Raw genomic sequence first — 27,195 nt, 5'->3', positions numbered from 1 at the left:
TTATTTTTGGATTAATTACTATTTAGTACAGTGGTTCTTCATTTTGAGCAGGCATCAGAATCCCCTGGAGGACTTGTTAAAACAAAGATTGCTGGCCCCCACCATTCAGAGTCTGATTCAGTAAGTCTAGGAAATTGCCGATGCTCCAAGTCTGGGGACTGCACTTTGAGAACTCCTGATGCAAAACATAAAAACCCACCCTCCTACAAACCTCTGCTATGAGAACACAGAGTCTCATGCCAATTCCACCATGATTTTCCTGCTTTCTGCCTTGTGGTTCCCACATCCCCCAAAGAAGGGCCTTATTCCTCATCTTCATGCTATAAGAGTTAACAAATTCCTCTGGAATCCAGGGATTCCAACCTAAGTGCTGTCTCTCCTCACATCAGCCAGCAATGTACTTCCCATTGTTTGCCAACAACTTGCAGTTTCTTGCCTACAGTTCATCTGTTCCCATGGAGATAGCTCTGTCCTCCTCCTCAGCATCATGCTTCCTGATCCTCACTGGGAACAGTACAGTGAGAGCAGGCAGAGGACGACCAAGATGGAAGGAAAGTGGTGTCGCGGTACGAGAGCAGGACACTCTGGGTCACGTCAGTTTTGGAGACAAGTGGTCAGGTTAGATATGTGTGTTAATAAACCTCTAGATACACTTTAAATTGGATCAATACTATTGATTTCTTCCTAACACGTACAGACAAAATGAGAGAAGGAAGATTATTTTAGAGGCCAGGACACTTTGGCAAAAATGATGGATGGCCTAAGGGGGACGCCAGGAGAAAGAGGGGCAACTTGAGGCCCCAGAGCAAGTGGGAGGTGGGCACGGAAAGAGGACACCAGAGTGCCCTGCACTGGCCAAGCTCTCACCGGGGCACCAGGCTAGCAAGTTTCCATCACTGTTCTGCTGGCTGGTAAACTTGGTGGGTTTGTACGAGCTGATCTAGGAGCTCAACCACCACTTAGGGTCTGTGAGTTCCAGTCAGCACACAGTGGACGCTGCAGACACAGACAAGACAGGGAGTGACCACCAAGTTTATTGAAAACAAGGGAAGCTTGGAGTTAGCTTTGCACCTTTATGACAAAGACCACACTGAGCTAACTGGCCTCTACGCTCCCCCCTCTGGAACAGAAGACCTGCTCTAGGACCACAGTTCTAAAGGGCAGATGTGAGGTTCTTCCCAGCAGCAGCTGCGGCTAATCCAGTTAAACCCTTCCCAGAGACCACTCCTAAAATGGGACCTCCAAGTGACACATTTTCCCCAAGGGGTCCAAGAGAAGAGATGAGCTGAAAGGTGAAGACTTTTCTTCCTCCTGATGCAGAAGCAAGAAAGTCAACCTGCGTGAAATCCGATCCCGAGGCCAAGATATCCTCCGTGTCTAAAACCATGTCCCAGTCTCTCCTCTCCAATCCATGAAAAAATGAGACAACAGGGATATTTTCTAAGAGATGCAATTTCTACGGATGGAGCCAAGTTTGTTTTTTATTTTTTTAAATAAATTTATTTATTTTTGGCCACGTTGGGTCTTTGTTGCTGCACGCATGCTTTCTCTAGTTGTGACGAGCGGGGGCTACTCTGCATTGTGGTGCACGAGCTTCTCATTGCGGTGGCTTCTCTTGTTGCGGAGCACGGGCTCTAGGTGCACAGGCTTCAGTAGTTGTGGCACGCGGGCTCTAGAATGCAGGCTCAGTAGTTGTGGCGCACGGGCTTAGTTGCTCCGCGGCATGTGGAATCTTCCCAGACCAGGGCTTGAACCCGTGTCCTCTGCATTGGCAGGCGGATTGTTAACCACTGCGCAACCAGGGAAGCCCGCCAAGTATTTTTAAATGGACCAGGAGACAGACATGGGCTCACAGAGCTTGGCTATTGAAAGGGCTTCTTTCCCAAATGGGATCTTTGATGTTTGGCAAGGCTTGAGCTCCAGCTGAAACTTTTCCCACAGCGGGAGCACTTATACGGTTTCTCTCCTGTGTGAACCCTCTGATGCCTATTAAAGTTGGATCTCTGAATAAAACTCTTCTCACAGATGGGGCACTTATAGGGCTTCTCCCCCGTGTGGATTTTCTCGTGGTGGCGCAGCCCCGAGAAGTCGCTAAAGCCCTTCCCACACGTATCACACTTGCAGGGCTTCTCGCCTGTGTGGATTCGCTGATGCTTCACGAAGTTTGAACTCCGCAGAAAGGCTTTTTTGCAGGTGGGGCACTGAAAGTACGTCTCTCCAGTGTGAGTTCTTTGGTGAAAATCCAGCTGGGAATTCCGGTAGAAGGCTTTCCCACACTCCCTGCAGGTAGGGAGTCTCTGGGCCATGGGGGCTCTCGGCTGCCGTCGTGGGGAGGCCTCTCTCTTCCCCTCCAGCCATGGCATGGACGGCTCTCCGGGAAGAGGTGGCAGATGCTGACCCAGCTGTGTCCCGGAATTCCTCTCTCGGGGAGAGAGCTGCGCCCCTGTCCCCTCACCATGAAGGTTCTCCTGGGCCTCGGGGAGATTCTCTCCTTCTCCAAAGCATCTCGGCTCATCCTTGCTGAAGAGGCCACTCAAGGAAGTCTGAGGAGGCTCTCCTGAGGCTTGAGGGTCCTGGTCCCTGTAGTTCTCCAAGTTTAAGTTCTCTTTGTCATTCTCCTGTCTGTCCCCTGAGAGGAAAAAGAAGATATGGAGCAGCTCAATCAGTGGTCTGCCCTGCTTTGCAACTCATGTGTCAGAGAGAGGGTCATCACAAAACATTAATTCTTTTTACCAAGAGGGCATCGGTGAGTGAAGAAAAACACTGTCCAGCCTGAGCACCTGGCACTCACTTCACGTGTGTCCAGGCTGTGACTCAGCTCTGGAACCAAGGAGAACAACTGACAGCAGAGGATGGCTCCCAGAGGCCATAGTGGCCACCCCCACAAAGAAGCAGCAAGTTTCTTAAGCCCAGGAAAAACAAGTCTAGTATATGAGAGTACTACTCTAAAAACGTATTGGTTTTTATCTAATTATATATAAAAGATAAATATGATCACTAAAAACAATTTGAAAAGCATACACAAGAAAACCAAATCAACCTCAATTATACCACCCAGAGGCAACAACTATGAGTATACATTTCCTTCCAGTCTTATCTAATTTATACATATGTATGTATGTACATATGTATGTATGTGCTTTTTTCTGACACAACCGATATCATACTGTATAAACAGTTCTATTTCTGGCTTTGTAGCCTTTAAATTGTAGATGGTGGTACTTATCAATTCCACATGGATTCTCCCTTTCACAAGTCACCCCAAAATTCATGAAATGCAACCACGTGTCATTTTACTGTGGTTGTGATGCACAGTGAGACTGCTGTGTAAAAGCGAACCCCTCAGTCTGTGCTTGAATCCAGCATTCACTTGTGCTTCATTATGTCACGTAACAGTTAAAGTTTGTTTTTCTCATCATAACTTGGGTTTTTGCTTATTACTACTTAATGATGCATGTAGTAAAGATTTTTATTTTAGTGGTAGAATTTATCTTCAACTTTTATAAATTACTTTATTCCTGTAGATCTAAAGAAGCTGCTTGCCTTTCTCTTTCCTATATCAGTGTCTTTCAAATTATCAGCTAGAGACTGGAATCTGCTAGAGAACCAGACCTGAACTTGGTAATTCAGAGCCTTATAACATGTTCCTCTCAGATGACAAAGGTACTTTCTCTTTTCTTTAAAGAAGCCTTTATAAATATCATTTTAAAGAGCTGAATAATGGCCCACTGTGGAGACGTCATAATAAACACATAAGAGGAAACATAATTTATTTAAGAGTTCTCCTACTATGGGAATTAAGTTGTTTGTTATATTTTGCTACTATAAATAATATGTGATAAGCCTTTTTCTTCATAAATTCTGCCCACATTTCTGATCAATATCTTAAAGGAGGTTCCTCAAAGTAGAATTACTGTGTCAGTGGGCATGAATGGTATTAAGGCTGTTGACACCTACTGGCAAATCGATTTCCGCAACGACTCTGCCATCCATCCTCGGGTCTGAGAGGCTGGGCAGAGAGGAGGCGAGTGTTCAATACCTGAGCACTGACTGTGTCTCAAGTATCTGCCATTAAGGCTGGTGAAAAATGGCTTCTCATTGGTATAAATTTTAATTCTTTAGTTATTAAAGTTTTTCACACTTATGAGTTATTTTTCATACTCCAAGACTGCTGTCCACTTTTTTTTTTAACTGGGAAAGTCACTTTTTTTCTTATCAGCTTGCATTAACTCCTTCTATATTAAGAAAAATAATCACTTATCTGTCATGTTCGTGAAAAGAGTTTTTCACCGTTTAGTTATTACTTTAATTTTGTTTGGGGTTATTTTTATGTATAGGAGTTGTAGTCTCTTTCTTTTTAAATACAGTCAAATCTATTAATCTTTTAATGATTCTTTTCCGTTGCTTTTATACTTATAAAAAGCTTCCCCAGCTTGACATGAGTCAAACATTTACCCGTTTTCTTCTCTATTATTATTTTATTTTCATATTTTATGTCTTTTTCATCTGTTTCCAACTTATTTTGGTATATGACATACATAAAATTTAAGCTAATTCCTCTTCCCAGTCTTTTTCCTTATTTTGCTCATCCTGTGGATTTGTTCTGCTTCTTCTTTCATCACATATTAAAGTCCTTTATAGACCAGCCTCTGTTCCCAGGCTCTGTCTTCTGTTCCATTGGCCTGTGCATCTATTGTTATATCAGTATCCCACTGTGGTAATGAGTTTACCCTTTTAAAATGATATATTCTTAATATTTACAGACCCAACATTGATGAAACATTCTTCTTTCAAACCTTTTTACTGTTCTTGCAGTATTTTTCCTGATAACTACTTAAGAACCATTTTTCCAAACATAGTTGACCCTTGAACAACGAGGGGTTTGGGGCACCCACCCTGGTGCAGTCAACTTCCGAGTGTAACTTTATAGTCAGCCCTCAGCATCCAGGTTCTGCATCAGTGGATTCAACCAAATGCGGATTGTGTACAAATTTATTGAAAAACATCTGAGCATAAGTGTTCCTGCACAGTTCAAACCTTTGCTATACATGGGTCAACTGTATATATATATATATATATATATATATATATATATATATATATATATATATATATACATATATATATATATAATTTTAATCCTTTGGGAATTTGATTAGAGGTATGAGTATGAGGCTTTTTGAGGCTTACTCACCTGCTGACCTTCTTTAACAGTGAGCTGTTCTTCCATATGGTCAAACAAAATAGCATATCTACCCTCTCCTGGGACATCGCCCCCTGCTCTGAGTCCAGATTTGGCAGACTGCTCACTCTTGTACCTTTGAGACCGGACTAGTCCTTTCCTGTCTTGGTATCACTGTCTCGTCCCTGCACACCTGGACTCCTGCGTCGGCTGCCCACAGGGTTCCCCTCCTCCAAGGGGACCCTCCCGGGCTGTCCTGCACGTGGCTGCTTCCTCAGCCTCTCTCCCCACAAATCCTCTCTCAAGAACCTACAATGGCGTCTCTTTCCCTTATCAAGGCAGGCCGGCTTTATACACTCTCCACAGTCTGGTTCAAGGCAAGATCTAATGGGACCATGTCAGCAGGTGAGATGACGGGAAAGAAAAAAAATAGAATGTTGCCATATGGAGATAGAGTGAGCAAGGTATCACAAATAAAATCCTACCACATGGGAGTACAGGGGCAATCCCTGTACCTTCCTCTCAATTTTGCTGTGAACCTGAAACTGCTCTAAAAAATAAAGTCTATTAAAACAAAAATCCTACTGCAACAACCTCTAAAGCAGCATTTTCAAACTTTTTTTTTTGTCTGCTACCCACGATAAGAAATACTTTTATATCGAAATATATTTTGATATTTTCTATTCGGTATTATCATTTCATTTTTTAAAATGCTGGTTGCAACCCTATAAAATATTTTCACAACCTGCTAACTGGTCACAAAATGCAGTTTAAAAAATACTGCTCCAAAGGAATCCTTGTGAAGTAGTATTATGGTAAATATATTGCTTAAAATTAAAACCGTATGTCTCATGTGATGCTTGCTCTCTCTGTGGTATTGATACATTAGCGAAGGAAACAATTAATCAGATCTTACTGGGGAGAAAGAATGGCCTGTCATAGAGTTCCCATCCTTGGTCCTTTTATTCCTCCATGGTTCTGGGATCTTTTGTAGATTTGAGGGAGGGAGAGAGAGAGAGAGAGAGAGAGAGAGAGAGAGAGTGTGTGTGTGTGTGTGTGCAGGAATGTTTGACAGTTGATTTTACATAACTGCAATGTTTTTAAAGAATGTAGAATGCAAAGGGTAATTACTGTTTTACAGCAGAACAAGTTCATATTTCTTCATACCAGTCTTAAAATAATGTGATTTATATGAAGTATTTGATGTTGCTTCTGTTTAATGAGACTTAGATGCATGGAGATCAGCTAGACCATATTTTTCTGTTTGTCTTGTTTATTTTGTTGAGGGTGGGTCAGTTACCATTCACCATAACCAGAGTAAGAAAAGTCTAGTTACTTTGAACCTTCTTGTTAGGAAGGATAATAGTGGCCTGTTAGATAATCTTTTTTTAATAATAGAATTCAACCCATATCTGTTTTGGTCTCAACTGTACTAACCCTAATTCTAAGAAAGAAAGCTGTCAAAACAGGCAAGAGTGAGGCAACAGATCGGATGCAGGGTCTTTCTTCCATGGTTAAATATGTGTCAACAGCCCAATAGTCAGAGACGAGACCCACCTTGGTACTCAAACTGGACTGACCAGATCACGGCCGGTTAGAACCAATGTAATAGAAACCAAGTACGGATATTGCCCCACCACCTCCAATATGATGACTGGAGGTCAGCAATGGCTCTGGACCAGTAGAGGATCACTCACCTATGCAGGTGGATCTTGGGATCTTCTCACTGATGTGTAGGTGTGGTCCTGTCAGCTCTGCCCCAAACCCGGCTGGATCAGTCAGGCCATGCTTGGGATTGGAAATGCCTGGCACAGAGAGAGATAACCTGTGGGCCTGGATGAGTGGGAGCACTGGGGAGCAAGCCGTGTTGCTCGAAGGAGGGCCCTGAGCGCAGAGGGAACTAGGGAAGCTCTGGAGACCGCTGAGCATGTGCGGAGCGTCTAAGACACCAGTACTCACGAGAAACCCAGGATATGTGGCGAAGGCCACAGAAAGAAGATTCTGAGAGGGAGGAGTCAGACCACCTGGCAGGCTGGTGCGAGGGTCGTGACTGGGACCTCACGCGTGGTTGGCTGGGACTGTGGTTAGTAGAAAAGGCCATGCGTGGTCGGCCACCGCTGAGCCCCGCCGTAACTCAGCACCTACGAGCTACGTAACAGTGAGCAAATGACTTGATCTGATGCTCACTTTCACCACCTTAAAATGGGAATTCCATCACCCGTTTCACAGATGAGGGGAGTTACTGTACATGAGGAGCCACAACAGTGCCAGGCGCACAGAACACGTCCAGTACAGGGAGCTGTCACTGTAGCTCAACCACCTCCAGCTCCGCAGTTCCCAGCCACGTCTCTAAGGACTTCCTTCACCCAGAGAACATCAAGCAGTGCGGCTGTCTCTAAAGCACACGGAAGATGTCTCCTTCCATCAGGCTGACCCATGCCCGTACCTCCTGAGACCATCTTCCCATAAGTCTCCAGCATGAGATCCCAGTATTGCTCCTTCTGAGTGGAATCCAGGTGCCTCCACTGCTCCTAGAGAAAAACACAATGCTGTGAGTCCAGGGAAGGCTTCTGAACCCTCCTTCCCTGCCTGTGGGAGGCTGAGAAGAAAGGAATGGGCCTCAGGATCCTGGCCATCAGATGGTCTGAGAAAGCATGGGAGGAGCTTCAATGGGAAATCGACAGGGTCTGCCTCAGTGTTTCTTGCCGTGGTTAGAAAACATTTAGGTTTTAAGTTCCGTATTTTCTTTTAAGTTGCCTGTTTTTGCGAGTGGAGAAGAAAGAGAAGGCAGGAGCCCTTTCTCCACTTGCCTTTTGCTTAACTCTCTCAGTGCTTATCAGAGAGGTCTTTGAGCAGCAGGGGCCCGATATTCCCCATATTTCATTAAAGTCTGGAAACTCAAGAGGGAAAGGAAAGAAATTTTAAAATGTATTTGTTGGAAAAGCAAGTGCAAATCAGTGAAGGGGTGGGAAGGGTAAAGAATGACATCAGGCGAGTTGTGAGTCTCACTGTGAGACAGACTGTGGCCTCGGAGCAGAAATGCTGCAGCCACACACACTTCGAATCTCCCGACGGTTCTGAGTTTAGGTCCAACAGCAGATCAGTTTTCCTCCAGTGAGTGGGAAATGGAGGGGTTCCCTAGGGAAGCTGTCCCTTGAGTACGCCCAAAACATGCCCTTCTAATCCTATGGAACTGAGCCTGGAGACTCAACGCTGGGAAGGCCATGGAGCTGGGGTCAACTTTTGTGAATCAAATGGCAGTCTCCCCACCAGGAGGCTGACTGTTAAGACACTCAGTTTGTACAGCAGAGTGATGAACAGCACAGTCACTGGCGTCAGACGCACTGGGATTCATGTCCCAGGTCTGCCATTTCCAGCTGCGTGATCTAGAGGAAGTTACTAAACTTTTCTGGGCCTCAGTCCTCACCTAATGATAGTACTAGACTCAAAACACTGTCTGGAGGTTTAACAGAAGTAACCAAGTGTGAGCTACTTTCAAAGCACCCACTACTTTTCATTCATAGCATTCACCACAGTTTATTAAATATTTATATATATATATGTATACACACACACACACACACACTCACGAACGTATTTATGAACAGTTGCCTCTGTAGCACATTCGCACCATGAGAAAAGGACCCTCCACTGTTCTCTCTCAGTTCCCAAGGCCGTGCCCAGGCTGGAGCAGGCGCTCAATAGAAGTTGTCTGGGTGAAACAAAGCCCTTAGCAAACACGTGCTTGGTAGGCGGTCTGTATTCTCATTATCACTACCACATGCAGCCTATGGGTTATCGGGCTCCCAAGGTTCACAGGGAGAATTCAGGGATCCTGCACACTCTCGGAAACCCCAAAGTTGATAACCATCTATTATTGTCATGAACGGCCAGCCAGGCCACAGGCGGCAGAAGTGAGGAGAAGAAGAATGAGAAGAGAAGTCACCCTCCATCACACCCAACCCACTACCCAGGGAGGCCATTCCCCATTCTACATTAACTCTGCCCCCAGTACATTAAGGGGACTGGAAATGGCTGAAAGAGAGTGGAGACGCCAAAAATTCTTTAACTAGCAGATACTAAGCTTTAAAAGAAGAAAAGAAAAGGAGGGATTAAATTTCTTAGGGTGAAAAAAGTGAAAAGGTGAAAAGTGAACTCTATATGTTTATTAACTATAACCACATTTTAAATATGGATTTTAATTTTTAAAAATTTAAAGTAGGAATTTTTAGCAACTTACTTTGTTAATCTTCTGTGAAGGAAGCTACCTTAACAGCCTACTGGAAATAACCAGCTTGAGCAAACACTGCTGAATAGAGGAGTCCTCGGTCTTCCTGGTCAAAACACACAGACCCTCACGTCGGCACTGGCAGAGAAAAGGACGGGCTGCCAAGCGTGGTAACATCTGCCTGGAGGCCTGGCTCGCCGGATACAGGCCTCGTCCGTGGGCACCAAGAGAGTAGCCACCCAGCACAGTACAAGGCAGAAAGGAATACAGCCACCAAATCCCCCAAGGGCCACCATCAGCCCTTTCAAAGCCCAGGAAAGAGGCTTCAGGAGTCTCTGAAAGGCGTGCCTCCAGATTAAAGCCACACATTTACTCAAGGAACTGCCCAGGAGCTAGGGATGCATACGAAGCCCCTTACTTAAGAGGCAAGACACCAACTGCAGCCATCTTCATTTTCTGTCATTTTTATAAGAGGAGAAAAAAGTCCAAATTCCTATTCTGGAAGGATGGAAGTATGAGATCTGATGGGGAAATCATCTCAGTTTCATGTGGAAACAGCACCATCTTGTGGGTTTGTGGGACACTGCCACAACTGACTGGCACACAGGCATCTGTGCTGTGTTCCCTTCCCAAGGTTTGAAGACACAGGAACCGGCGCCAGTGCAACCCCAAGTCTGTGAGACTGTCTCTGACTCAGTCACGGCATCTACCACTGTGGACCTCATACCCTGCCATTGTTCTCGAGGTTCCTAATTTAGGGAACAGATCAGAGGACATGATTCTTTATGCTGTATTTAAACATTCCCTTCAGTTAGTTACAAAAGACTCCATTAAACATCGAGGTCCTTCTGATGCAAATAGTTGTTAGTTTGGGAGAGGGATATTGGGATCGGGTAGGGATGATTTTTGTTTGTTTGGGGTGAGTAGCTGTTAATCAGTTATCCGCTATATGTAGGTAATTTATACATTACATATATTTATATACATACATTTATATGGTGCTGCTGGTGAGCATTTGGAATACTGACTGCAAGCTACCCAGAACAAGTCATGGTTAATGTCCTCACGTAATGTAGAGCTAATGTTCAACTCCGCTAGTTAAAATATGTTAATAAATTGTATATGCTTTTCATAGGGATACTCTGTATTTACTATAGAAGCAATAATAATCCTCCAAGTCGACCTGAGATATTTGGCAGAATACCCAAATCTTTTTCACCAAGGAGCCTCCTGCCTAACAGTTCGGTTTCTGCGTACTTAAAAGCAGGAAGATGGGCACCCTTGAGTCACTGAAAAGCTGTATCCCTTCCCTGCCCCCTCCCCACCCTCTGCCCGGGGTAAACTGCAAAGCTCGGACTCTGGTTTCTAAATCTTTTGAGCCTGGAAAGCTGAGGCTCAGACACATCTACAGCGGCTTCCCTGTGTCCTCACCTTCACTCTCAAGTACCCCACGAGGAAAGTCCCAAGAAGAGCTCCCCAAAGGTTTGAAACAATGCTCTGATTAAGATCTACAGGTGCCTGAAAAAGTTGATTTTTTTTAACATCTTTATTGGAGTATAATTGCTTTACAGTGGTGTGTTAGTTTCTGCTGTATAACAAAGTGAATCAGCTATACGTATACATATATCCCCATATCCCCTCCCTGTTGCGTCTCCCTCCCACCCTCCCTATCCCACCCCTCTAGGTGGTCACACAGCACCGAGCTGATCTCCCTGTGCTATGTGGCTGCTTCCCACTAGCTATCTTTTTTTTTTTTTACATCTTTATTGGAGTATAATTGCTTTACAATGGTGTGTTAGTTTCTGCTGTATAACAAAGTGAATCAGCTATACGTATACATATGTTCCCATATCTCCTCCCTCTTGCGTCTCCCTCCCTCCCACCCTCCCTATCCCACCCCTCTAGGTGGTCACAAATCACTGAGCTGATCTCCCTGTGCTATGCGGCTGCTTCCCACTAGCTATCTATTTTTGTGTGTTTGTTTTTTACATCTTTATTGGAGTATAATTGCTTTACAATGGTGTGTTAGTTTCTGCTTTATAACCAAGTGAATCAGTTATACATATACATATGTTCCCATATCTCTTCCCTCTTGTGTCTCCCTCCCTCCCACCCTCCCTATCCCACCCCTCTAGGTGGTCACAAAGCACCGAGCTGATCTCCCTGTGCTATGCAGCTGCTTCCCACTAGCTAGCTATTTTACGTTTGGTAGTGTATATATGTCCATGCCACTCTCTCGCTTTGTCACAGCTTACCCTTCCCCCTTTCCGTGTCCTCAAGTCCATTCTCTACATCTGCGTCTTTATTCCTGTCCTGCCCCTAGGTTCTTCAGAAAACGTTGATTTTTATCAAATGCAACTTTTCAGAGTTGTTCACCACATAATCAAGATAAACCTGTTCTTGAGACTTGTGTTTACAGCCAAGATGGAGTAACAGGGAATGGATTTACCTCCCTGCTGAAACAACCAAAAACGGGGACAAGATATATGAAACAATGATATGCAGACGATATACTTTAGGAAGAGCAGAACAGAGATCCCCGTGTGCCCTACAGTTGCCCAAACTTACCACCTGGAGAGGGCCTCCAGAGCAGCAGAAGGAGCTCAGGGTCTGGGGAGGCCAAGAGGGTTACAGAGTTGTCAGCAGGGGAGCTGCACACAGAGAGAGCTCTGGAGATCTGCAGAGGGTCCCCCGCAAGTCAAGGAAAGACCCCCCCCCCCGAAAGAAGCAGAAGGCACAGTCCCCAGAGTGTTGGAAACACTTCATATTTCCAGCAGCCAGAGTGGAAAACGTTGTCCATCAAGAAGCATAAGGTATAGTATCACCTCAGTACAGGAGGAAGATTAGCCCTAGACTAAAGGCTTCACTGGTGCCATGTAACAAACTGTATCCAAGTAACTTAACTGCATCCCAGAGCAGAGCTCAACAACATTTATAGGAATGCAAAAATATGCAGCCCCCAACAATGTAAAATTCACCATGCCTGACATGCAATCAAAGATTACTGGGCATACAAGGAAGTAGGAAAAAACATCTCATAATGAGGAGATCAAACCATCCATCAAAACTGACTCAGAACTGACACAGGTGATAAATTAGCAGACAAGGACATTAATACAGATATTATAAACATATTCCATATGTTCAAGGAGCTGGAGGAAAGATTGAACACGTTAAGTACAGACATGAAAGATATGATAAAGCCCAAATTCAAACTTCTAGAGATGAAAAACATCTGAGATGCAAAATACACTGGATGGGATTAAAAGCAGATAAAACACTGCAGAAGAAAAGATTAATGAGCTTGAAGACATAAAACTAGAAACTACACAAAATAAAAGACAGAGATTAAAAAGAGAGAGAGAACAGAGCATCAGTCAGCTGTGGGTCAACTTGAAGAGATCTAATGTATATATACACATGTTAAGATTATACATGTCCCACATGCGTGCTATTCTCACAGTTCCCAAAGAAGCAGAGAAGGCAGGGAGACAGAAAAAGCAGTTGACATAATGGCCAGAATTTTTCTAAATCTGATGAAAGCTATAATCCAGCAGATCCAAGAACTTCAGTGAACCCCAAGAACAAGGAACATGAAGAAAATGACCCCAAGGCTCATCATAGTCAAAATTTTTTAAATCAGAGAGAAACTATTAAAAGCAAGCAAGAAAAATACATGATATGCAGAAGAACAAAGACATGTGGCATGAAGAACAAAGAAGTACATGTGGCATGGTTCCATTTTGTGTAAAATTCCAGAAAATGCAAAGTACTGTATGGTGACAGGAAGCAGAACAGTAGTTGCCTCAGGACTGGGGGAGAGTAGAAGAGCAGCAGGGAGGGTATTACAGAAGGAAGCCTTTGGGGGCGACAGATATGTTTACTATCTTGACTGCAGTTCTGGCTTCACATCTGTATATACCATGTCCAAGAACTGATCGAATTGTACACTTTAAATAAGTGCACTCTATAGTTTGTCAGTCACACCTCCACAAGTGAGTGGGGGAGAGGATAACCTGTCCCCACGTTAGATATAACATTCGAGATCACAAACCGACCCCAACGTGGAGGCCTAGACTAGGAAATGAAATAACAGTCTTTTCTCAGCATAACCCAAAGGTAATAAAAAAGGGAGACAAGATTGCTTCATCACAGCAACTTCTTCGAGGGCCCAGATTCTATTATTAAAGATGACAATTAGGAAACATTCTGCCTTTAAAGAAATATTGAAACTCGGGTTTCATTCCACATGTATGGCTGTCATCCTTGCTAGGGCTTTCTCTCTCCTCCGATTCTGAGAACGCTTCCCTTTTCAATCCACGGACTGTTGACAGACCCTCGGAGCGAGGTTCTGGGGTACGAGAAGCAGGGGAACCCCGCTCACCTGAGGTGCTGTGTGGAGAAGGGAGGCTCCAAAGTCTTGGTCTCTGATGAGCCTTTCCTCGGGTCGGGCAGGAAGTGGGGAGGCAGCCAGGGCTGAAGGCGGAGACAGGAAGATTAAAGAATCCCGATGTCCTGTCACCCGCTAGCCAGAGGGCACAGGTGCAAACCTCCACACGTTAGAACCAACGCCTGTTCCGCCATCTGTGATCTCAGACTTGTGCTTACCTCCCTAACCCACTCCAACTCCCCCTACCTTCCCAGCTGCCTCACCCGTGTCTCATCCCACCTCCCTCCCCAGAACCCAAATCCGAAAGGCCTGGCCCTGTCATAAGTGGTTTAAATTGCAGCCTTTGAATCTCCAAATCAGAGTGATTCCTGTATGTCTACCCTGCTTCCGAACTTCCCAGAGACACCCCAATCTAAGCGGCACATCATTTCAATTCACTCTTAGGCCTACTGACCACAATCCCACAATTTCTCCAAGAGGGCACCACACACACCACCTGCCCCTCACCTAGTCCTTGTTCCGAGTCGGACTCCTCTTTCACGATGTGGCTCAGTGGCTCCCCAGACCGGCAGGCTGAGTTCTGAAGCCCCAGCTCCTGAGGCACTTCAACATGGGCCTCCGCTTCCCCCAGTGGGCAGCTTTCAGGCTCCGCCTTCTGTGATAAGACTTCCTGTCCCAGAACTTGGATGCTGATCTAGAGACCACATGGTACTAATTACTGAAAGATCCAGAGTAAGGATTTCTGAAAGATACAAAGCTAACCTTCTAGAACGCATCGTAAGGCAGTCCTTAGGGACATGGGGCAGGGAAAGAAAAAAGCGAGCATTTACTTCTGGTCCAGCAGGAACCAGGGAAGGAAACGTCCTGAGAGAGGCCAGAAGCCATGGCCTGCGAGCCCTTCCGACAGGCCACTGATGTTGTGTTTCTACTGGACAGTCTCCACCAATTAAAAGGCAGGCATCTTTGGAACAGCTTCTCAAACATTCTAAAGATGGAATGGGATGGGAGATTTAGCTTCAATCCCTAATGGATAAAAAGTGTGGAGAATCTCAGGGAGTCGGAGTCTTAGAATCAGGTGAGGCATGGGGACACACTGAGATAGTATAACAAGAAATGTGCAACTGGGCTTTGTCCCAGGTTCCTGGCAAGTGCTCCTAAAACCCCTGGAATCTCCTGAAGGACAGGAGTGCCGGGAGCAACTCCTCCTATTCAGAAGGAGCCCCTTTCAACCATCCCTGAGTTGATGCTGACGAGGTGACTCTTGGTGGCCCCTAGACGGCTTCAGGATGGTGGCCGGTCCCAGAGGAACTAATGAGGTGATCAGAGGGTTGGAACTTCCAGCGCCACCCCTCAACCTCCGGGGAAGGGAGAGGGGCTGGAGATTTTCAATCACCAACGGCCAATGATGAAGCAATCATGCCTAAGTAATGAAACCTCCATAATAACTCCTAACCTGTGGGGTTCAGGGAGCTTGTGAGCTGGTGAATACATACAAGTGCCAGGAGGATGGCGTGCCCAGATGAGGGAGCAGATGCCCTGTGCCACCCCCATCTCCTCCATTTGGCTGTTTCTCAATCATATCCTTTATAACAAACCGGAAAATACGAGTAAAGTGTTTCCTTGAGATCTATGAGTCACTGTAGCGAACGATCAAACCCGAGGAGGGGGTTGTGGGAACCTTCAAATTTGTAGCCAGTGGGTCATAAGTACGGGTGGCCCCTGCAGCTTGTGATGGGGTATGAAATGGGGTCAGTCTTATGGGACTAGCCCTTATCCTCTGGGGTCTGAGCCAAGCCAGACAGTGTCAGCGAATTGGTTGTTGGTGTGGAAAAGCCTACATATTTGGTGCCAGAAAAACAGACAACACCCCTGCTAAGACCCCAGAGGAGCCCTGTGCTTCAGTCAGAGATCACAAAACTCTCTGCTCACCCACTGCCACAGCTTCTGGGGGTCCCCCCTCAAGCTCTCCACAAGGGTCACTGCTTCCTCCCCGCTGCCTGGACACTGCTTCCGCACCCACATCTGGATCTCCCCGGGCAGGATGGTCAGGAACTGCTCCAACGTCAGGATCTCTAGGATCTGCTCCTTGGTGTGAACCTCTGGCTGCAGCCACTGGGAACAGAGCTTCCGAAGTTGTCTCAGGGTTTCGTGGGGCCCGGACATCACCTGGTAAGGAAACTGCCTGAAAAGCTGGCGTGCAATCTCAGAGCTGGAGGGCTCCCCTCGAGGGGTGTCATCTGGTCCAGAGAACGCGGACTCCTTGGGCTTGGCTAGTGGCGGCGGCAGGACTGGAGCCTGCCCCAGCTCCACGGGCATCGTCTGGCTTGGCAAGTCCTTTTAGGTGATGTGCTTCTGGGATGGAGTTGTCCCTGGGAGAACCAGGTCTTCACAGAGCCTCTCACAGGGACACTGGAGGGGGAGTGACAGTGATGCTATGCGGATAAGAGGGACGCACTTTCAGAAAGGACAAATTCACACGCCCTGCCTGAGAAGCCTCGGAGGCAACCGTGCATCTTCTGAAATCAATGGACACACTAATCTATTTTGAAAGATGGTAAACTTGAAGCCACAGAGCAAACCATTACTACCATATCTAGACTGTCATCATCACCCTGACCATTTTTACAACGTTCTCTCTTGGTCTTCAAAAGGCCAGACCAAGTAGAAAAATGAAACGCACCACATTAAGCGTTCTCACTGTGGGTTTCCAAGTAAACAGCTCTTCTGCAAAACACTCCAATGTCTGCATCCATGTGTCTGCAGACCAAAAAATAAAGCTGAACAAAGACCTTGAAGCCCTAGGAATGAAGGCTAAGGCTGAAATGATCAGATGCTTCCAAAATAAATATGAGGTTGAAGAGAACTCTTCCCCAAAAGGTGCAATGAAATTTCTAAGTGACCTCTTTTGAATGCCATGTTGAAAACTGGGAATTTATGAAAAACCTGTCACACTGAAATTTTCAACACTGGACTGAAAGAAGGTTTAGAATAAATACTGACTACCTCAACAACATTCCTACAGACTTGAAGCAAGTAATCACTCTTTTATGGCGAGTGGTATCAAAATTCAGAAGGCAGCAACTAAGACAGTGAAAAGAGAACTATTAAATGGCAAAGTTAATATTAAGATATTTTTAAACGAGCATGCACTATTTCTAGCTAGCTTTCTTGCATGTAATCCTAATATTAGATTATTGGGTCTATCTTTAAATATTATGAAGGAGCTAGAGGTCATCATTTCTCCATAAAATGAACCACAACCATCAATCACTTGGGTGTCTGGCGTAATCAGAGATCAGTACAACACTGTAGCTTTTGATGGCTGCTTTTTCCTTGAGGTGTAAGAGCAACGTCTTCACCCCCACCACTTCACCCAAACAAGCCACCCTATTATCACAACATCATTTAAAAATAAAACAAACAAAAAAAGAAAGCATTTTTCTTCAAGGGTACAAAAAAGGAAGGAGTAAGGTAAAAAGGATCGATCTAATATTATGTTTCTCATGTGGACCTCACTAACTGTACTTTTTGTTTACGCAGAGACCCATATATTTCATTCATATATTCACGCAGCACCCAGAGTGCTACAGCAACATATGTTCTCAATAATTCAGGAATTCTATTTCCGGTCATGGCAGCCCACCTACTGTAAACAATGACAAAACTGGAGAAAACCTAAGAGGCCACTGTTTTCAAGCACTGGCCAACTGGAAAGGCGAGAATGGAATCCCTGAGAGAAGAAAAGCTTGTGAGGAGGGCCACGATCATCCCAGCTGTCTGCCAGGGGAGGATTTCCTAATCCCAGTGCAGAAGGCTGGAGCTTAAGCAGAGACCAGAGGTCTCACTAAACTGAGGAGGCAGAGATCAGCATTTGGAGCTACCGAAGTGGCTGGGATCGGAAGAACACGGCAGCAGGGAGGAGGGAGCTATGGGGTGGAGGCGGAAGTCTGTGCGGGGGGGCCCCCTGTGAGTTCTGGCCAAGGGCTGGGCTGCACTCAGTAGGGTGAAACTATGCAAGGTTCAACAGAGAGCAGTTGCTACCAGGTTAAAGGAGCAAAAGAGGGATACAAAAGGCCAGTCAGTGATGAGAGACATTTGCGTTTCTGACCCTGAGAGGAGAGAGACCTTATTAACACTCAAGGCATCCTGAGATACCAGAAAGGCCACATGTTAGGAGTAAGGACCATGCTCTAGAGAAAGACCTACTCTAAACCTGCCCTAAAAAACTTAAAGCCAAGCTTCAACAAGATCCACAGAAGAGGTCCAGTCTACTGCTCTATTCTGATCCAGTTAGAAGAATTTGGGGAATTCCCTGGCAGTCCAGTGGTTAGGACTCCATGCTTTCACTGCCAAGGGCCCAGGTTCAACCCCTGATCCGGGAGCTAAGATCCCGCAAGCCACACAGCATGGCCAAAAAAAAGGAATTTGGGAAACACCTTGGGCTTTCCAAAGATCTGCCCTAAAACCAAGCCAACACAAGTTGATCAGTCAGTAATTGAACTGCCTGCTAGAATAAAAATCAGCACTCTTCAGAGGGAGGTAACAGAATCCTTAGGGTCTACAATGTGCCATCCACAATATCCAGGATGCAATCCAAAATTACTACACATGTAAAGAAACAGGAAAATGTGACTCAAAATCAAGGGAAAGCAGTAAAGAGAAACCAACTTCAGATGGCCTGAGGACTTAAAAACAATATAGTCTTTATGACAGAAGAGATAGTGACTTTCTATAGAGAAATAGAAATTATAAAAAGAAACAAATGCAAATTCTAGAAAATGAACCATCAACCCAGAATTCCACATCCAACAAAAACACCTTTCAAAGAAAGAATTAAAGACATTTTTCAGATAAATAAGCTAAGAGAATTTTTCACCAATGACTTGTACTACAAGAAATGCTAAAGGACATTCTTCCAGTTTAAGGGAAACTCATATATACAGAAAGGAATGAAGATCTCCAGAAATGGTAAATACATGGTGAATAAGTTTAAGATACTATGCTTTTATTTCTCCTAACTTCCTTAAAAGGCAACTGACTGTTAAGGCAAAGAAGACAATAGTATAAGTAGAACATAAGACAACTAGAAGTAAAAGATATAAAAATAGCACAAAGGAGAGGGTAAATGGAATTAATCTGTTGTTTTTACATTTATGAACTGCTAATTCAGAAATAGAAAGTTAGAAGTAAGAAGTAGTGTCAGGTGAAGTGACAGATGGGAAATGTAAAGGTGTTAAGTGAGGGGCAGGAAATAAGAAATGTGAATTATAAAGTGGTACAATATTAAAGTATATTCCAATAAGTTAAATGTTGATAATTTAAGGATGCATACTGTTAGCTGTAAAAATATTATACAAAGAGGTATAGCTAAAAGCCAATAGACGAACACTAAAAAACAGTCAATAATATACAGGAAAGGATCAAGAATAAAAATCAGAAAGATCAAATGGAAAAAAGACAATATGATAGATTAATACCCAGCCATATCAATAAATACATTAAATGTAAATGGACTAAACACTTGAATTATAAGGTTGAGATTGTCAAATTTAAAAAAGCAAGACCCAACGGTATGCTGTCTACAAGAGACATTTTATGTATAAAGACAGATAGTTTGGAAATAAAATGGTCGGAAAAAGACATTCCATGCAAACAGCAAGCACATGAAAGCTGGTATGGCTATATTAGTATGTGACCAAGAGACTTCATGACAAAGAGAAAAAGAGGGACATTTCATTATGATAAATGGGTCAAATCATCTAGAACACAAAGCAACCTAAATGTGTATGCACCTAATATCAGGTCTAAAGGGACAAATCCTCAATCATAGTTGGAGATTTTAACACTGTTCTCTCAGTAATTGATAGAAAAAATAGACCAAAAAAACCTGTAAGGATATAGAAAATCTGAACAACACTATCACCCAAGTTGATGTAATTGACATTTAAACCAACGACTGCAGGGGCTTCCCTGGTGGCGCAGTGGTTGGGAGTCCACCTGCCGATGCAGGGGACACGGGTTCGTGCCCCAGTCTGGGAGGATCCCACATGCCACAGAGCGGCTGGGCCTGTGGGCCGTGGCCACTGGGCCTGCGTGTCCCGAGCCTGTGCTCTGCAACGGGAGAGGCCACAGCAGTGACCACGTACAGCAAAAAAAAAAAAAAAAATAATTATATATATATATAAACCAACAACTGCAGAATACACATTCATTTCAAGTGCATACGAAGCATCCGTCAAAACAGACCATGTGTATAATTAAGTTTCAAAACACTGGAATCTTAAAGTATAGATTCTCTGACCACAGAGAAATCAATAACTAGAAACCAATAACAGTAAGATACCTAGACTATCCCAATATATGGAAATTGTTAAATAACAATAGTAAATAACCTATGACCAAAGAAAACAAACCACACAGGAAATTAAAATATATTTTCATATTGAATGACAATGAAAACACAACATATCAAAATTTGTAGGAAACAGCTAAAGCACTGCTTAGAGAGAAATGAGAAGCTTTAAATAACTGTTAAAATTTTTAATAAATATACACACATCCTTCACTGTCTAGATCTATTTGGATCCTGAGTTTCAAATAACAAGTGGCAAGATGTCAGATAGCAAGAGACTTATCAGTAGAATTATTCACATTTACTTAGTTCCCGAATTAAGATAGCAGTTTAGATAACAGGGAAACTGACTTTCAGGGAAAACTATAGATTATAAAACATTTAAATCTAATTTCAGCAATTATACTCTCACATAATGGTAGGGGTAATGCCTTGCTTATAATTAAATTACTTGATAGATGCTTTATAGATTGATATCCCAATGACTTCATGAGAATCTGCTCCTGTTATGAAAAAAATTTAAAGATATCCCAAATGTATAGTTGCTATACTTATTAAAGCTATAACAAATTAGAATGATTTTTTAAATGAACATCTAGGTAAGGATACTTACTATACATTCATATACAAGTAACCCTTTGCAGAGCACCTACTATTGACAAAGACTGTCTCCTTAATCAAACTTCAGTCAAGCTGAAGTTGACTGAGTCATCTCTTTGACTAGGACTGGCCCTTGGACTCTGTCCTTGTCACTTCCAGTCCAGTTTAGCAAGAATCTTGCTGACTCCAGTTTAGGGAGTCAGCAAGACTTGACATTTGATCAAATTCAACATCCCTTGGTATCTGCTCAAATTCCTTATGGCCGTGGCCTGCCTTCAACAAAACCGGTCAAGTTGGCTTAGCTAGAGTCCCCCCCTTAACCCAGATGTTTCCTCTTAGTAATTTTCCACCCACTGAGCCCACCCCACCCCTTGGCTATAAATTTCCAGTTGCCCTTGTTGTATTCAATCTCTCGCTCCAATACCACAAAGTCCCACGGTAGCCCCCCTGAATAGTCTGCCTTACCGTTTTTAACGAGTCTCTGAGTAACTTTTTCTCTAACACTATGCATCAGCTCCTTATTAGGCTCAGTTCAAGTCGTTTCTAATCCTCACAATTACCCAGCAAGGTGAGTATTACAGTGTACAGATCAGCAACCTCTGAGGCTCACTGCGGCGGCCAAATTCAAACCCAGGAGGCTCTAAGCCTGTGCTCTGGGGAGGAGAGCTGCAAACCTTTGAATTTGGGGGGCGGATTTGGGAGCTGTCACAAAGGGCTGGAGGGGAGGAGAAGCTACAGGCATTTAGCGCCCCGGAGGCCAGGGGGGATCCAGGCCTGCCAGGCGCTGGGCAGTGCTGCCCACTGCGTTCTCCACCCTCCGCCCACGACGCCGACAGCGCCGGGAAAGAGACTCCGGGCATCAGCCCATCCGGGTTCCCTCTTCCCGAGGCTCACTTCCAGCCTTTGGGGGAAGGCAGGAGGGAGGGGCCCCTTTTCGGTCCCAGTCCAGAGACGTGGCCGGAGAGTCCGGAGGGGCCCACAGGCTCAGGGACGCAGGGCCCGGTCCGGGGCACCGGGTCTCCACAACCCCAGAGTCCACTCACAGCCCCGTCGCCCCTCCCCCGCACTCGCCGCGTCCCCGCGCGCGCTCCCGGGCACTCGGGCGCGCGTCCGCCGGCCCGACCGCCGCTCCCGGAGTTCCGGCCGAGTCCGGCGCGGACGCGGGAGGCGCCAGGCCAGACCCCGGGCTGCCGCGGCCAGGCCTGTCAAGCCCGCGTGCGCTCACCTCGAACCGCGGCGCCGGCTCTGGGCGCACTTCCGGGAGACGGGAGGCTGCGCGCGCCTCTGGGGCTGGCGGGGCGGGGCGGGGCGGGGGCGGGGCGGAGGCGCGGGCTCCGATTGGCCGCCCGGGTCGCTCCGCCCCGCCCGCGCCTCCGCGGCGCCGAGGCCACTGTGCGTCGCCTGCAGCGGGCGGTTGGGTCATTCATTCGAGTTCCGCGCGGTCACTCAGTCCTCACCTGGATGTGTAGTGAGCCCCGGGTCTGGGCCGGGCACTTGGACCAAGCACTGCGAGGGCTGCAGAGGTCGTTTTCGTGACTTTCCCAGACCCCTCTGCCAGTCCCACACCCAGAGCTGAAGCTTTCGGGCCGTATCCCAGGTTCTTACCCGGAGTCTCCTTGGGGTTCTCACCTCACTTGGCCTCCCAGGGGCATATGATTTGCCCCGACCTTGCTCTTTCCCGCTTCTCCAGCTCTCACCTACTCTGCATTTCCCGGGAGCTCTCCTTCCACCTCCCCTCTTTTCAGTGTTGAAGTTCAATGGGGCGCCAGCCTGTCTTCCCACCTTGTCTCTCGCCTGTCTGCCCCCCTCACCTCACCCCTTCAACGTGGTGTCTTCCTCGCCTCCTCCCTCCGCTTCTTCACTTTCCCACGTGCCAACAGTGGCCAAGTCCTATGATTTTACCGCCTGTCTATCTCGTCTACACCTCCGCTCTGTCCACTCTCTACCCCTACCTCCTTCCCCGTCATTTCTAACTGGGATAACGGGTGAAGCCCTCACCAGTTTCAGAACTTCCAGTCTTGCCCATTTCCAGGCCATCCAGCACTCGACCACACAGTCATCTTGTGGGACAAAGCTGTGTTAGTAGTAAGTATCAAAGGTCCAAATCTGAGAGACTGGAGTTAAGTGTGTATCGTATGAATGTTCAATCATGGGCAATTGGCAAACCGTAGAGCATTTAAAAAAGGAATTGTCAGTATAGTGAAGTACCCTGCGCAGGGTTAGGAGGAATGGGAGACATCTCCTCTGAAGAAACAAAGCTTTGGGCGAAGCGGGGGATGGGTGGGTCATGATGTCTTCACATATCTGAAAAACTGACCAGTGGGAAAGGCATTCAGCATGTTTTTCTAGGTCCCAGGACCTGAGCAAGACCCACTCTGCGGCGAAAATAGTGAAAAATACTATTTCAGCTTAACCCAGCTGGAAGTTTCTGAAGGTGACTTGTGTAACAAAGCTCTTTTTTGAGTTCCTGAGCAGAACATGGGTAACAATTTGTCAGAAACATTTAGAGAGACACTTGCAGAGGGTGTTACTTCCAACACCAAGGTGTTTTGCTTCTAAGAAATTCAAGAGGTGAGCTGGTTTGGAAAGGGAAGATGATGAGTTTTTATCTTCAGCATGTAAGTTTTTAGCTGATCAACATCCAAGGAAGATAACAGTAATTTGAGAGCTTTAATTGGGCCACGGAGCCCTCTGTGAATCTGATGGAAGCTATAAATCTTTTCACAAGGAAAGTGCACATACGTATCTATATACAAAATTTTGCACGCAGATTCAGGGAGTTCACAGAGCCCTGAAGTGCATCCTTGGAACCCACGAACTTCAGGTTGAAAACTCTAATTCTGATAGATGGTTCTTGATATGGAAGTTACACTTGGCAGTTTAATAATTTCTTTATAAACTGTCACCTTTCTCCTTGTGATATGTGATCATCATTCCTAACCATAAAAGTTTTGGCCACTAACTAGGTCTGTTAGGCTCTTGAAGTATGAGTTGAGACAATTATTTATTATTAACTGTGTATTGTAGTGCTTCTCCTCAGACCAGTGCCAAAAGTATCATTTTGGAAGTTTGCTTAAAAACTGTATTTCCAGGCTCCACTTCTCAGAGAACCTAATTAGAGGAGAAGGCAAGAAATCTGGGCTTAACATGCCTTCTGTGTGAGTCTGCTGTGCAGCCACATTTGAGAAGCCCTGATTTAGGGCAGTGGTCGCTACACCTTTTTTTTTTTTTTTTTTCCTGTGGTACACGGGCCTCTCACTGCTATGGCCTCTCCCGTTGCAGAGCACAGGCTCCGGACGCGCAGGCTCAGCGGCCATAGCTCACGGGCCCAGCTGCTCCGCGGCATGTGGGATCTTCCCGGACCGGGGCACGAACCCGTGTCCCCTGCATCGGCAGGCGGACTCTCAACCACTGCTCCACCAGGGAAGTCCCCACTACACCTTTTTGATCAAGCACTCTTTACCAGTAAAACTATTTTGAGGCTAGAGAGCCACTATTTGTATATGTATTTATTAATAAATAATATACATGTATCATTTTGCCTACATATTCTATATAATAAAACATGTGAATATAAAAGTCAACAAAGACTGAGGTAAGAATGAAAAAATAATATTTCAAAATATGTATTTTATTTGTTGAATAAAATTCCCACTTAAAATGAGATGGAACAGGCCTCATTAGTTGAGCAAATCTTGATTTAATACTCTAATTATACAGAGATTTTTCAGGTCTTGTTCTACCTTTACTTTTTTTTTTTTTCAACACTTAGTTTTAATGGTTGTCATAAATAAAAAAAGAAACTTCACAAACCCTCCAAATGGAAAAAGTACATCATTGGCAAAACATTTTCTTTTTTCAATACCATCTGTTAATTAAGCGATTTTTGAAGAAATGTGCCTACTAAGAAATTCCAAAAAGTACCTGGTAGGATATTGTATGACCTTAAGCATCACTGAAAATTATCTTCATGTTCTGGATAGGGTATCAACCACAGAGCCTAAAGTTTACTAAAAGCTGGGATCTCACCTCGTCAAGACTCTCTGTATAATTGATCCGTCTTTTGTTCGTGCCAGAAAAAGAGCTCCTGCCTTCAGGTACAGACTGGAAAACTTCTGAATTCTATAGATGATTCTTTTTTTTTTTTTAATTTTATTTAAGTATAGTTGATTTACAATGTTGTGTTAATTTCTGCTGTTCAGCAAAGTGATTCAGTTATAAATATACACACATTCTTTTTCATATTCTTTTCCATTATGGTTTATCACAGGATATTGAATCTAGTTCTCTGTGCTATACAGGACCTTGTTGTTTATCCATCCTACATATAATAGTTTATATCTGCTTATCCCAAACTCCCAATCCATCCCTCCGCCACCCCCCGCCCCTTGGCAACCACACATCTGTTCTCTATGTCTGTGAGTCTGTTTCTGTATTGTAGATATGTTGATTTGTGTCATATTTTAGATTCCACATACAAGTGATATGTGGTATTTGTTCTCTTTCTGACTTACTTCGCTTAGTGTGATGCACAGATGATTCTTTATCCCATCAACTGACCAGGGGCCCTTTAAAGCTTGGAGAGTTCTATCTGGTAAACAATTTCAGGGAGATTGAGTAAGAGGCCTCAGACTCCCTTAAACATTCTACCACCCAGAATTCTCCTTCTTTGGTCCCTTAGGTGCCTCATCTTGATGCTTATTACTGATTTCTGCTTTCCACACGGTCACTTGTGGCCTCTCTGGGCCTCCTTCCCTTCAAGCTGTTTTATTTCTTGCTGAGCTGATGACCCTCCCAGCTTTGGACAGCCAGCCCCTGCCCTTGCTGAATCTGTGACGTTTCCCTCTTTCTGATGGCCAGGGCTCCTGAAAACCCCATCAGCATCGAGCTGTGGGAGGCCCATCTGTCCCTGCTGTCAGATGCGAGGGATGGCTGTACCACTGCCCAGGTTTTTTCAGATTGAACTTTCCTCCCTGTGACAGAAGCTTCCAGGAGCATTTGGTGACTCTTGAAGGGCTTGAGATCAATAGAAGAAGCAAGCTTTTTCTTCCTCTGGGGAGCCAGCAAGACCGGTGAGTCATCTGTCACTGCTAATTAACAAAAAGGGTCTGAACATTGGGGAACACACAGAGAGAAAAGGATTCGGATTAACCAGACACTGGGGTTTAAAAGAAAATACCAAAAAAAACCTATTTTCCAGAATGTAGTCTATTCATTATGTGGTATTAGGAGACCAGAGAGAAAATTAAGTTAATTGGCAGCAGCAGTGTGTTTTAGGAAGCCTCGGAGGGCCACTGCAGAGAGATTCAGGCTGCCCATGGAGATGCGCAGAAGAAACAGCATGTGGCCAAGGGCACAGAACACAACCTCATCTTGGAAGAAGCTGGGATACCAAGAATTAGGCTTAGAGTGTATTCACTAAAGCTTGCAGAATTTTACCAAAGATCCCTTCTTTCCTCTGATGCTGCTGTGGACCCTCCAAACCAGGCACTGGAAACTGGAGGCATGTGTTTCGTTTGGCAAGCACAGTTTTTAAATTCTTATTTTGAATGGGGACACCTTTTATGGTGTATGACATACGCTGACCATCCCTGTAAATCAAGTCTGTCTACATTTGCCAGGACTTTAACCTGGTCTCTAAAGGTGTCTGAACAGAACTGCTCAGTAATATTCTCCAGAATTCAGAGGAGATGGTAGTTTAATGATGCCCACCTTGGATTCTGGGTTTTAGAGCTCATTGGGGATGCCTGAGGGCTCAGCTGGCCAGTGGGTTGGAGGGCTTTCAGGGGAAGAGGCAAGGCTGACCACTGCAGCCTGGGGAGGGCACTGCCTCACCAGAGCCCTTCTCCCCCAGAGCCCTTCTCCCCCAGAGCACTGGCCATGTTCTTGTCAGTCCGTTGTCTCCACCAGGCACCAGGCGTCTAGGAACTGTCCTTCCCCAGGTACCCGTTATTCAGGGCAGCTCCCAAGAGAGAAATATGAAGGAATCAGTCAAGGGCGACAACAAGAATTTAGCCTAGGTGTACTGTAACTGTATTTTCAGGACCCAAATTCAGACCTCATGGTCCAAAATTGGGAACATAGTATTTGAATTGTGACCGTCCTGGAAGGTTCATGACTTGTGAGCACTAGAGCTCAATCAGAGTCCACTAGGGGGGAAAAAAAGAGAAAGAAGGAGTTAGATCTTTAAGACCTATCTGGGAGAGTAAGACACTTGTCTCATGGATACACTTTCTTATAAACTGGGATCTGGACTTCTTTCTCCATGAAGAATGATCTTGGATTTCCACCACATACCTGAAAACTTATGTAGTCAAGGAGACATGGTCTGGTGTAGACAACCTTGTCTGTGAACCTGTGTCGCCCTCCAGGGCCACCCCTAGGACCACCCGGACCACGCATGGATGCCAGAGGACAGTTGTGTTCAAGGCAACCACATCCAA

At 45.2% G+C, this 27,195-nt stretch overlaps 1 protein-coding gene across 6 annotated transcripts; it reads right to left on the bottom strand.

The window, feature by feature from the left end:
* Window positions 1-1,016: 1,016 nt before the first annotated feature.
* On the bottom strand, window positions 1,017-22,019 carry ZNF18 (zinc finger protein 18). 6 transcript variants are annotated; one of them, XM_067716540.1, is made up of 7 exons: window positions 21,978-22,019; window positions 15,730-16,209; window positions 14,308-14,494; window positions 13,795-13,886; window positions 7,629-7,713; window positions 6,880-6,987; window positions 1,017-2,629 (listed from the first exon to the last, which is right to left on the bottom strand). In XM_067716540.1, the coding sequence occupies exons 2-7, from the start codon at window positions 16,114-16,116 to the stop codon at window positions 1,863-1,865; spliced, it is 1,626 nt and encodes a 541-aa protein (XP_067572641.1). In that variant the 5' UTR covers window positions 16,117-16,209; window positions 21,978-22,019; the 3' UTR covers window positions 1,017-1,862. The 6 variants fall into 6 exon arrangements, with proteins under 6 accessions (XP_067572641.1, XP_067572639.1, XP_067572642.1 ...); XM_067716538.1 differs by having other exon boundaries at window positions 15,730-16,316; window positions 21,978-22,016; XM_067716541.1 differs by lacking the exon at window positions 21,978-22,019 and adding an exon at window positions 21,218-21,837 and having other exon boundaries at window positions 15,730-16,232.
* Window positions 22,020-27,195: the final 5,176 nt, after the last annotated feature.

Source organism: Pseudorca crassidens, chromosome 19 (genome assembly GCF_039906515.1).
Source record: "Pseudorca crassidens isolate mPseCra1 chromosome 19, mPseCra1.hap1, whole genome shotgun sequence".
Classification (NCBI taxonomy): Eukaryota; Metazoa; Chordata; class Mammalia; order Artiodactyla; family Delphinidae; genus Pseudorca; species Pseudorca crassidens.
This window is presented reverse-complemented; position numbering and strand designations above follow the sequence as displayed.